This window comes from Accipiter gentilis, chromosome 22 (genome assembly GCF_929443795.1).
Source record: "Accipiter gentilis chromosome 22, bAccGen1.1, whole genome shotgun sequence".
Taxonomy (NCBI): Eukaryota; Metazoa; Chordata; class Aves; order Accipitriformes; family Accipitridae; genus Astur; species Astur gentilis.
In genome coordinates this window covers 14302673-14315396 of record NC_064901.1, presented here as the reverse complement: position 1 = coordinate 14315396, position 12724 = coordinate 14302673, and the positions used below count along the sequence as shown (strand labels likewise).

Genomic DNA, 12724 nt, shown 5'->3' with positions numbered 1-12724 from the left:
CTGCACCCAAAAAATACCGTCTGAATACAGTACAATTAACTTCCTTATAAACTTACAATACTTCATTGTAACTATACTTATAATGTTAGTTTTGAAAGCCAAGATTCTGAGAATCATTTTAGATGAGTTTGGGGTAGGGATAGTTATTGTAGATTGGTGGATAGCAAAGTTTGCAGTTGCTTATATACACAAAGCCAAGATGACCCACCTATAGGCATGGAAGGCTGGATGGTTGCCGCTCAGGATGAGCATTTTCTGGGTTTCGATGCTCGATCTTAGAGTTTTAATGTTTCAAGATCATTGAAAACTCAAATACATTCTTGAATTTTTCTTAATGGTTTGTACTCTGCAACAGAAACCTGAAATAACAGGATGATACTCTTGAAGCCTCTAATTTCCCCCTGAAATTCATACAGGTTTAGATGAAAATGATGAAACTGTTATGATAGGTTGAATTAAAATTTATTCAAATCTTGTTCCCTAATTTTCAGTGCATTGCAAGTGCAGCAGAGTAGGGACAATACTGAGTTTCCTGAAGGAAATGCAGACAATACGGGTACAGCTAGAGCTCCAGGCACAAAACAAGGCACAACAGCTGCTCGTGGTACCACATGCTGCTTCTCAGTCCTGAATCATGCAGCCATCCCAGAACTACATGGGTAAAAATCTCACAATCACATTGCCCTGTATTCTCTTCATCTGTATATGAAAATGAAAACAAAACTACACATTGATGTATTTCCTGGATTATTTCGCAATCTGTATAGTGAATGGCTTTCCAGGCTCTGTTAGAAAAATGTTTTTTTAATGTTGGCAGAAAAAAGGGAAGGATTCACTGAAAGCATCTTTACTTTAGAAGCACATTTGTATCTTTTAGTACACCTTTTGGAAAAATGGAACACAGTAGACTAAAAACCACCACCTATTAAGTAATAATCTATTAAAAAATAAATAAAAATCACAGGAACAAATGAAATATCCTTTGTTAAAATGGAGAAGAGACATCCCAGTTTTGCATTCCCCCATTTAATAGTCCCTCCATGATCTACTCTGTAGTTGAACTGTACTAAGCTATAGAGCACATTAATAGTGCAGAATGCTTGTGACAATGAGAGAAGCATACTGAATGAAGCAGGGGGGACATGGAGGACAACACACCTCTTAATGTGTATTTTTAAAATAGGTAATTCAATCATGTCAAACAACACTCCAGAGCATCCTGTATTTTCTAAAACAATCACCTATCTGAAAATGACACCGATAACAAATTTCACAGAAACACCAATCAAAAATATCACTTCATAGATAAGATATATTATCAGATCCGAAACCAAATAACCAATAGAAAATAGAATTTTATTAGATTAAAAATTTCTATTACAATACAATGAAGGGGATGAAAGTGGAGGTAAGAGAGATGCTGTAGCTAAAGAAAAAGCAAAAAGCTTAAAATGGAATTAGTAAGGGTGTATTTGAAATAACTGTCTGCAGAAAACAACTTGAGGTAATTTTTGAACCCTTGATATGTCAGTTTTGAACTTCAAGGCTGTCATCATCCATAGAAAATATACTATGTCCTGGTGATGCTCTTCTGATGTTTATATGCTAGCACGGACAAAGGGGAAAAGCATAAGTGAAGAATCCATGGTAAAATTCAAGTAACAGTGAAAGACAGTAAGAAAAGTGTCTATGAAAACAACACAAGAATTATTGTGGATAACCATACTTCTTCCCTCTTAAGACACCATCTGTATAGATTTCTGCTGTACGGTGCTAAAAAGAAAGTGATTTTAAAGAGTTCCCCGAACAAGTGATGGCAGGACAATTCCTTCTAATTAAGAAAGCAACCTTCAAGTTAAATACAGTGAGTAGTATTGTATAAAAGCATGAAAACATCTCTGGGTAGCAATTTTCTGTATCTCAGTGTCAGAATCATTCCTAAGATGTGTTGGCATAGGCTTCCTTTACATCTGAAGCTAGGTATTCTATTATAATCTTGCTGTAGCAGATTATCCATTTCCCCTACTAACTTAATCTATACTGCAAATAAGCACAGAAATTTCATAGAAGCCTTCTCAAATAAGGCACTCTATCAAGTATTTATAGCTTTGACAAAACGTATCCTTTCCTACAAAAAGTCTCATGTCTGGGGGTTAGCTCACAACTGATTTTCAGAAGAAAGAGCATTTCAGAAGAGCATTCAGTAATTTTTAATAGTGAGATTAGAGGAGAGAAATTTTCTCCCCTGCAATAAATTATTACAATCCCTGTGTTGAGAGGCTTTTGTTCCTCCATTACTGGAAGCTCCAAATTTAAATTCAGCTTCAGGGAAGCTCACTCTACTATGAAGGACAAGTGTTTGCTGACCCCATGGAAAAATGTTTCAAGTTCATATGTGCTCCACTATTTATGAAACTACCATTCGTGAAAGAACTATATAAAAATAACCATACCAGCTCAGTCTAAAGGTCCACATAACTCAGTATGATGTTTCTGGTGTTAAGAAACAACTGCTTAGGGAATAAACATATGACATAAAGCATGAATTGTCCCCTGGTACAAACTTACTGCCTCTTGCTATCTTCAGTTCAGGAGGTTTGCTGACCTAGATGCTACATGCAGATCATCAGCTTTAATAGCCACAATAGGTCTGTCAGTCTAATTCCGGTTTTTGTATCTATCATTTATACTCAAGACTTCCACATGATGTTACATCAATTATGAAATACTCAGTTATGCTACACTTGAATAATTACGTACTTTTATTCATTTTAAACCTACTGTCTGAATTTTTTCCTGTCACAATTTCTGATCCATGAAAAACAGTGAATAATTGCCTCTGACTCTTTTTTTTTTTTTTTAACTGCTATTCATTCTGTGTACCTCCACCACACATTATTTCTTGGTTAAAGTTCTAGTCTATTTAATTTCTTTGTCGGGAAGCTGTTCCAAATCTCTGCTTAATCTTATGATCCATACCATACCCCTTCTAGAATTTAATACAGTAGTGAAGATGTAATCACATCCCGTGTTTATACAGTCATATTAATAGGTCTTCTGTTTTGTTCTTGATTTTTTTTTAGTAAGTTCTCATACCTTATTTTCTTTTCTGAGAATATAGAAACACATGTAATACACTGCTGAGTATTAAAAGGATCTTCTCGGAGAACCATCCATGCAGGTTAACCTAAGATCAGCACTGGACCATCTCTCTCCTGTAGATAAACACAGTATTTTTCTTTCCAATATCTAGACACTATGGGAAGACAGCCCCTTTTAAATATGCAGAAAAGATCTGGATATAAACAGAAACAAAGACTAGAGTCAGGAAGAATGAGGTCAAGTGAAAAGTCAGGTTAGCTAAGATTCAGATGAAGCCTGGAGGTAGCAAAACAGGCTTAGAAGATGCTGTTTAAGTTCTGAGAGTCACAGATCATCAGGGAGTGGAAAGCTGATGAAAATAGCAAATGCAACAGAAAAAGACCCCTCCAAAAGAAGCTTGAAATGAGAAGATCAAGAAAGGCAAGGTCACTAAGGTAAGACTAGAGAGTACAACTAGAAGCTGTAGTGGATTTGGGTTGGATGAGAAGACAAAAAACAAAGCCAGAGAGATGTACAGCATAATCCCTCAAGGAAATCCCTAGCATTATACATGAAGCTTTTAAAAAAGATCTTGGACTGTGATTTTAAAAAACGGAATATTGACCAGGAAGCTGGGCTGCTTTAAGTTCAAAAGCAAATGATGGGCTGTAAAATTATATTCAACTAAATGAACACTTTACATTCTACTCCAATCTATTCCTATCAATTATTAGTGCAAATGATTACAGAAAAAGGTCTTCTGATATTTAACTCTGAGAGTGTGACAGTACTTGGTACATACTCAATTCTTCTACTCCTTCTGTATAAAGTAATTTTGGTCTGATCCTGAATATACCCAGACACACAGGAGTCTTGTCTATGTTCTTTCCAAATGCAAAGGAAAAAAACCACGATTGTATTATTACTCGTACAGTGTACTGGATCTGGCTGGGATGGAGCTGACTTTTTTCACAGCAGCTGGTATGTTGCTGTGTTTTGGATTTGTGACTAAAACAGTGTCGGTAGCACACTAATGTTTTAACTATGGCTAAACAGTGCTTGCACAGCATCAAGGTCTAGTCTTTTCCTCGTCTGCCACACCAGTGAGTAGGCTGGGGGTGGGCAAAGAGTTGGGAGGGGACACAGCCAGCACTGCTGACCCAAACTGACAAAAGGGATATTCCATACCATAATACTGTGCTCAGCAATAAAAGCTCAAGGAAAGGAGGGCAAAGGGGGGTAACATTAGTGGTTGTGGCATTTGCCTTCCCAAACAACCCTTCTGTGTGCTGAGGCCTGGCTTTCCAGGAGTGGGCTAAACATCTGCCTGCTGATGGGAAGTAGTGAGTTACTTCTCTATATTAAGGCTCTTTCTTGTACTACTGGAGAATGTAAGGTATTAAGACAAAATGATTTAAAAATTGCAACTGGAAAAATAAAAAAATGGCATGAATTCTAAGGTACAAGCAGAGTGGATACTTTTAAAATCAAGATTTAAAACATACATAGAAACACTTTTAATTAGTTTTGTGAAACTGTCTAGATTGAAAATTGATAAACGTTTCCCAACCTGTGTCCTATGTATATCTTTTCAGACATCAGATAGTAAAAAAGTAAAACAGAACAAAAAGGACATGGCTTTTCTTTGGAACCTTTTAAAAAATGTTTTCTAGCATTTTCATTTATAAATGAAAGTTAAGTACATCTAATAAAAATAACATAAACTTTAACTTTGAAAATGAAGGACCTAGTAAATATCCATAACCAATGATGTTTCTTATTCCAACAAACTTCATATATCCATTTATAACTGTTAGTTCCAGAACAAGCCAGACAAAAATATTTCTTTAAACAGCTCCATAAAAGAGTGAGTTTCAAATGCATTCAATTTAAAACTTCCTAATAAAAAGGAATATACCTGGTTACAGATCCCATAATTATAGAGTGCATCCCTGCACCACAGAGAAGTACTAGAACCACTTCTGAAACTAGTACTAGAACTGAAAAGCCAGATGGAGCACACAAGATGCAGCTGCCACGCAATCAAACAAGCCTTTCCCCTCAGCAACACTTATCAGCCCAGACACAGCACTGGGGCTGCACAGCCTCTAGTTCCAGACCAACTTTTTCAGTTACTTGATTAGCTCATAAATTTCTTAATTGCAGGCTACTGCAGGGCATTGCAAGAGCAAAAGGAAGAAAATTCCTTCTAAGAATTTGGAAACTGTATGATGAGAGACCGGTTTGTTCTGAATGTAACCACCACTGGCAGATAAAGCTGACCTGGGGCTTTAAAGAGGTTACAGGAGACTGCTTTGGGCCCGGAGGTAAAAAAATTATTAGAGTTGAAAATTACTAAGTGCTTCAGAAAGACATTTTCTTATGTTCTGCTTTGCCACAGACTGCTGCTAAGGTTTTGCTTCAGACAGATGAAGTTGTTCCTACAGATTTATGAGTCATTAAGCCTAAACAGTCAAAGAAAAATGCATGCAATATTAGCAATTTTTGCTACAAACCGCCAAGGAATCTTGTGTGTTTAGAAAATTCTTTTCTTGAAGCGCAAGTAATGGAGAAGGCCTTCAATGAAGCTGCAAAGTAGATTTCCCTCAGATAATCAGCATGCCTAAACAGAGAGCCCCTTACAAAATATCTGTAGAAAACATTTAGGGACTTGTTCATGTGAATGGAGGTAAAAATTATTTGGCACATGAACTACAGAACAGTCTCTGTGATACATCTGATGGAGTCTGGTTGGACTATGGAGAAGCCAAGCAGGGAAACTGGCCTGAGAATAAACCTTGGCCACTTAAGACAAGCAAGTTTTAATTGCCTTGAGGGGAGGGTAAATACAATTTTTTCAGGCACATGCAAACTCTGCTTGCAGTTGAAGCAGATGAAGGCTTGTCTCACTCATTCCCCCAGACCAATCAGAAACCATCAGGATAGCATGAGGCCAATTCTATTTATATCAACTTTAAAAAGTGCTTATTAGATTAGACTCATCATCATCAATTACTTTAGGTAGGAGTCAGATGTTTGGAAGTTTGCCAAGTACAACTTTTTCATTAGATGCCATATTTAAAATAGGCTGCACTTCTGTTACACCTCAGTACTGCTTCTCTGCATAACAGAGTACTCTGGCCTACCATAGTGAGTCCTCCAGTTGTCCTGACAAAGATCACCTGATGAAATCACTTGATACTTACAGATGAGCTCACTAAGAGGAGACAGAAGAGGCAAGAGAAGTACTTTTGTAAGCCAGGCCTATTAGGGAAAATACGTGTTAATGCAGTCAAGTGATGGACAAACAACTGAACATGAACTCCCGCTAGAATGCTGCTGCAAAACAAGGTAACAGCAGATAGGATTACAGAAGAAATGTTTCCTCTCTGTGCTGCGTTACTGAGACTAGCAGTTAAATAAAAGAAACAGGCATGATATTCATACATTGTAACAGGCACTGAAAAACTAGAAAGGTTGCACAAGGGGAGAGAGAGAGAACTATTATCATCATAACATGGGATCTGTAACCTTCAACAAGACAGAATACGCTACTGATTTTCAAATTATGAGCAAAACCCCAAAAGAATGAACTTGGATACTTCCAGTTATCCTCAACGACTGCTAGACAGGTTCCTTCAAGTGAAGATAGACACTGAAATTTTACATCCACAGACTTAATATTGTATTTATCAGGTCTTCAATCCTACAGTATAGCTGATGTCCTCAGTAAGATAAAAAAAAAATCAGAGCTCCTCAAGAATTCCTTTATCATCTTCAATCCTTAAGATTAAGTGACAAATTCTAAAGCTCTCACAACTACTTCCCAGAAAAAGTATCTAGCTCCTCCTTCTGAGGTTGTAAAAAACAACATGACAAAGATGACCTCTGTCAGACTTCTATATCCTGTCATGGACAAATGGAATTCAAAGTTCATCCAGGAGTTTCTAACACAGACCTGTTAAACTTGTGAATTATTAACATTTTGGTTGTCTTTCTAAAACAATTACATGGAGGGTAAATAACAATTTCTTCTCACAAATTTTACAAAAAAACCCCACCACCTATGTATTACGGAAGCTTTTTAAAACACCACCTGATCTCCTGTCAAAAGTTACCTGTTCTTACCTGTTACATTTATTTACCCTCTCTTAATTGAAGTCAGCTAACCTGAAGGAGATACGAAACACAGTTTAGATGTGATGTGATTTTGCCTAGAAAGAAGTCACGCAGAATCTCTTGGATCTGAGATTCTGTTATTCTCTGAAGATGTTTCCAAAACAAATGTGTATCAGTGATTATGTGCAGCTGCAGCTACTGAATTGCACAGAAAGATTAAAAGCATCCTCCTTTCTGTCTAGACAATTATTTTATAAACTTTATGTCTATATACAGGCTAGAGCTAAAAGGAACATCTTATAAAGTGGCCCTAAGAGCTAAAACCTGGGATGTCTACACACAGAACTTCTACTTGAAGGAGGTGGAGGTATACCTAACCCTCTAATGATCTGATGGTTCATGCTTCAGAGGTGTATTTAAATAACTTCGTCAGAAAAGCAATTCAGTAATAAAGAACCTAGGAGGATTTTCAGGTGATAGCCATATTGAATTCTATCTAACCCATTTCTCTCCTAAGCACAGATTGGGTACTGAGGGTGGAAAAGGAGAGAAAGAAAGAGTGAAGAAAGTGCAGCATTCAGTCTGGTCCCGATCAAGGAGTCAAATGAACTGACAAAAATTTTCTGTCTTTCCTTGAGCACCAGCTTAAGAAATTTTGCCTTGCTACAGAGCCTCAAAGATCTCCCCACAAAAGCACGACTTTGCTAGCATCTTAAGCTGTTCCACTGCATTTTACCTCAGCTGAACATAGTCTGAAGAACATCTGCACCACCATCTAAGTACGACCAGGCTAGTTGCTCCAATTACACCTGCTGTCTGCAGCTCTGCTGTTTAGGATCATTCATGGAAAGACACCTGTAATCTTCTCATGTAGACAAATCTCCTCTGTAGAATGCAAAATTTTATATATCTGTTATGTGTTATGGGAATGGTAGGCAGGCCTGGAGTGGGTGCATCATCTAAACCAAATCATAGGCTTTGAATATTCATAATCATGTTAAGTTACTTATGTAAGAATTGAACTAAGTTCCATCTAGTTTTCGGTCATATTAACTACGGTGATGCCAAAGTGCCAGAATGCATACCTTTTTCACAGAAGAAAAGAAAAGAAGAGAGAAAAAAAAGGGGGAAAAAAATGGTTTGCCCTTCCAGCTCTCTACACTTAGACAGGATCAAATATACGTAGACTGTAATCTGCACAGCTCTCTCTGGCATTCGTAGAAACAGATTCCAGTTTATCTCACTGACATTTAGATTTTTTCTCAACTCTCCAAACAATCTCATCTGCTATAAATGGAAGTAATTCTTTCTCATCAGACAAAAAGAACAATCCCTTTAATAATCTTTTATATACTGTAGGCAATTCATACTTCCTCTCTTCCACCGTTGTTTTCTAAATTAAGTAACACCTGTCATACACTGCACTTTCTAACCACCTTCTCCTCTTGCTGTTCTCCTACACACCTCTCCATCTTTAAGTTTTGTTTCCAAAACTGGGCACTGTATACAGTAGAGACATCATGGGGCTTTGAGCAACCTGATCTAGTCGATGTCCCTGCTCATTGCAGGAGGGTTGGACTAGAAGACCTTTAAAGGTTTCTTCCAACCCAAACCATTCTATGATCAGTGGCAACGAATGAAGAATAGCAGTTAATTCTCAAGCCACCTTTTCAATTGAAACTCTAATCAACTTTTTGCTCAAATTCAACTTTTCTGTAATTAACTACAAAATGAGATTTAATTGTAAAGTTGTTGCATGCTTCCTTCTCCCACAGCCAGTCAGCAACTACTCTATGTTTATTTGATATGCTTGGTTTTTTTTCTTAAGCAGCACTTCTATTTTCATTGACAGAGTAAAACATATACAAATGGAAAGAGATGAACAAACTCCTGATTTGAGCAGCAGAGCTGTTATTACTAATGATGAGACAACTGAAGGAAGATCAAGTTTACAGAGTTCAGACTGCTCTAGCTAGGAAATCAGTTGGGGGAAAAAAAGACTACCCTGACAATTAGGCACACTTGATATAAATCAGACACTAATCAAAAAACCCTAGAATGATATCTTTATAGAGTTTCATTTCAATGTAAAGACACACTTTCAGCCCTCCAGAAAAAGCCTTCTGCAATAACAAAAGAGAGTTGTCTTGGAGCCAAGACTGGCAAACAACAAGGAGTTGCCAAAATAGCTTAGAAAACTGTATGAAGTCTCACAAGAAATGGACACCATTCAAAATGCATTTTACATGATGTATCAAACCATCCTACTCTAAAACCACTTATTTTTTTTTTATACTATCCTCTTAGTGTATTATACTGTATTTCTGCCTCTGCTGCAAACCCATCATCTACTAGTAATGTGAACTCCTGTTAAAAGTATACACTTATTATCTATTTATATGCTAATGAACCTAACTCTCCTTGTTAAATTCTTTTATTAGTGTCATATGTTACAAATGCACTGCAAACCTTTAAAGTGACAGAGCCATTTGTAGAGAAAGCATCAGAATTTTTTATGTAAATCTGATGTTGTTATCTGATATTAGATTACAAAGAAGAAAGGCAGTTTGTCTACGGTCAGAGCGAATGAGCACCAAAGAAACCCTAAACCATAAATATTAAACCAGTAAGAGGATGAATCAAATGTTATTTTGCTATTTCAAGTATCATTATAGGTGAAAATCTTAGCCAAATACTCTAGAGATTTTAATTAAACTTTACTCTTATTTCAAAAAAAGTTAAAACATCTCTTTGGCTGGCACTCTCATGCTTCTGCTCCACACTGTCCTTTGCATTTATCTTTGCATAATAAAGAATTCAGACGCCATGAGTCACCTACAAAAGGCTAGGCTGAACAATATATAGCCTTAGACCGTTTCTTCATTTTGGAGATTCACTCACACTATTACATATTTTGCAAGCACTCTTAATAGGCACTCAGCTGTAAAACTGCAAGAATATCAATTTGGAAAACAAAACAGTCTATACATTCCTATCGTCAGGCAGGAAGAAGCAGACTTTTCTTGCAGCATAATCTGTCATACAACAGACATGTCATAAACAGTCCTTGAGACCTAACAGATGTTTTGAGACTTATTCAATCTTTCAAAGTGATAAAAACGGCTACGTTGTAGTCACTTATGCTTCTTATGCTACAAGCAACAGAAATCCATTTCATTTATTTCGCAGATTACAATAATTTATTACAATCTTCTTCATGTGAGTTATGGTCAGGGAAGGAAAGTAAAAGATTTCATCACTTGGTAAACAGTAAGGAAAATGATCATTCTACAAGAAAGGGAATTCATCCTTTCTGAAAGTAAACTCCAGAGGTGCAAAACCAAAACTATGTATAGCACATAAGCTCAAAAAACCACATAACATTCTCAAAAAGAAAAAAAACAAACCCCAAACACTCAAAAGGCAATTTTTTGTTGAAAATTAAACCTTTGAAATAGCCTTGACTTCAACGCTTAGATAGTAATTATTAAAAATTTGCATTAATTCTGTGAATCTAGAGCAACAATTATACTTATCCCCTGTATGTCTATTGTTTCAGAAGTATAAATTATCAAATATTATTTTCATAATGTCAAAATTTCCCAAGAATGCATGTATATACGTGTCCTGGTTTCAGCTGGGATACGGTTAATTTTCTTTGGTGGTATAATGTTTTTGGCTCAATATGAGAAGAATGTTGATAACACACTGATGCTTTCAGTTGTTGCTCAGTAGTGTTTAGAATAAGTCAAGGATTTTTCAGCTTCTCATGCCCAGCCAGCAAGAAGGCTGGAGGGGCACAAGAAGCTGGGAGGGGACACAGCCAGGACAGCTGACCCAAACTGGCCAAAGGGGTATTCCATACCGTGTGACGTCATGCCCAGTATGTAAAATGGTGGGAGCTGGCAGTGGGAGGGGGTGGAAATTGCTGCTTGGGAACTAATTGGGTATTTGTTAGTGAGTGGTGAGCAACTGCATTGTGCATCACTTGTTTTGTATATTCCAATTTATTATTATTATTATTGTAATTTTATTATTATCACTGTTTTTTTCTTCCTTTCTGTTCTATTAAATTGTTCTTATCTTAACCCACAAGTTTTACTTTTTTTTTCCCCAATTCTCTCTCCCATCCGACTGGGTGAAAGGGTAAGTGAGCAAGCATGGTGCTTAGTTGCTGGCTGGGGTTAAACCACAACAATATGCATGTGTTATTTGAGGTATCAACATGACAAAATAAATTCCCTGTAACTGAAATAAGATGTCAAATATACCTTATTTTTCACTGCTTCTCAACCAATACTGAAAAATGTGCTCTGCCAGTGTAAGGCCCATCATGTTAGGACCCACTGTGGAATGCACTACCATTCATGTTAAAAAGATGTGAATTTTTCCCCTTTCCCTTCCCTCATAACAAGTGGTACACTTGTGTACACTAGCGAGAACATTTTCAGCTAGTACTAAAGTTAACTGAAGAGGAAAAAAACCCAACAAAAAACCAAAACCAAAACAACCCAAACAAAAACACAAAAAGGTTTAATACAATTTCAAGTCTGGCTCAGAGCTCATGAGGTTGAATTTTATTTTAGAGGAAAAGACCACAGTGAGATGAAGACCACTAGGCTTCCCATGAAGTAAAAATTAGATTATCTGCTCAGATACTTGAATTAAAACAGGTAGTAGAGGAAGAAATAAATATCAATTGAATGAAATCAGATACAAAGAAAAAAGATTCTGCATTAAGATAACTGGCAATAACATAATTAACCAGTAATCTCCTAATTTATATGCAGTTCCTCCTTAAACAAAGAAGGGCAACAATGTGCATACAACTCCTCCATAGAAATACCAGCATGCACAATCTGTTACCTCTGATGACTCTTGTACCCTTTACCATATGTGCTCACTGGATATTAGTTCACAAACAGAAGTACGTAAAAAACAACGTGGTTTTAATAATATTTGCCTGTATTAAGGACTAACAACTTGGTAAGCATATTACCATTAAAGTACTAAGTGTACTTCATCATATTAGTTCTTCATATAATTACAAAACTACTCACAAGGATATCATGAAGAAGCTTTTCTTTGCTTAGCAATAAGAGCCAGATACTCACAAAGAAGGGTCTTGGACCAGATCTTTAAGGTTTATCCCACTACGATCCTCGGCAAGGTTCCTGAAGCAACTGTCACTCACTAAAAAAAATATAGAAATAAAATTAAAACAAAACAAAACAAAAACAGAGAAAAGAAAAAAAAAAGGTGGAAATTTAAGAACAAAATGCAGTTCTTTTGATTAACTAGAAACACTTTTTGGTGTTGGGTGTAATTTGAACATTCATATATAAACTCCGATTTTCAGTGAGGTTTTACCTAATTTAAAGATAACTCAGTATCACAGATTACACAGAAACAATCAGTTTCAGCTGGTGTCCTTACTACTTCTCCACCTGTGGCTACAAGAAGTCTCAAACACAAACACTGGGTGCACAGGTATACACAGATATCCATACGCAGTGTTTTTAAT

At 36.6% G+C, this 12724-nt stretch overlaps 1 protein-coding gene across 8 annotated transcripts in view; it reads right to left on the bottom strand.

Annotated features, from left to right (window-relative positions):
- GPHN (gephyrin) overlaps positions 1 to 12724 on the bottom strand; it is a 315443-nt gene that overhangs the window by 208858 nt on the left and 93861 nt on the right. For all 8 annotated transcript variants that reach the window (XM_049825450.1, XM_049825453.1, XM_049825452.1 and 5 more), the window contains exon 2: positions 12315 to 12393. In XM_049825450.1, coding sequence (XP_049681407.1) covers positions 12315 to 12393 — 79 coding nt within the window. The remainder of the gene's footprint in view (positions 1 to 12314; positions 12394 to 12724) is intronic.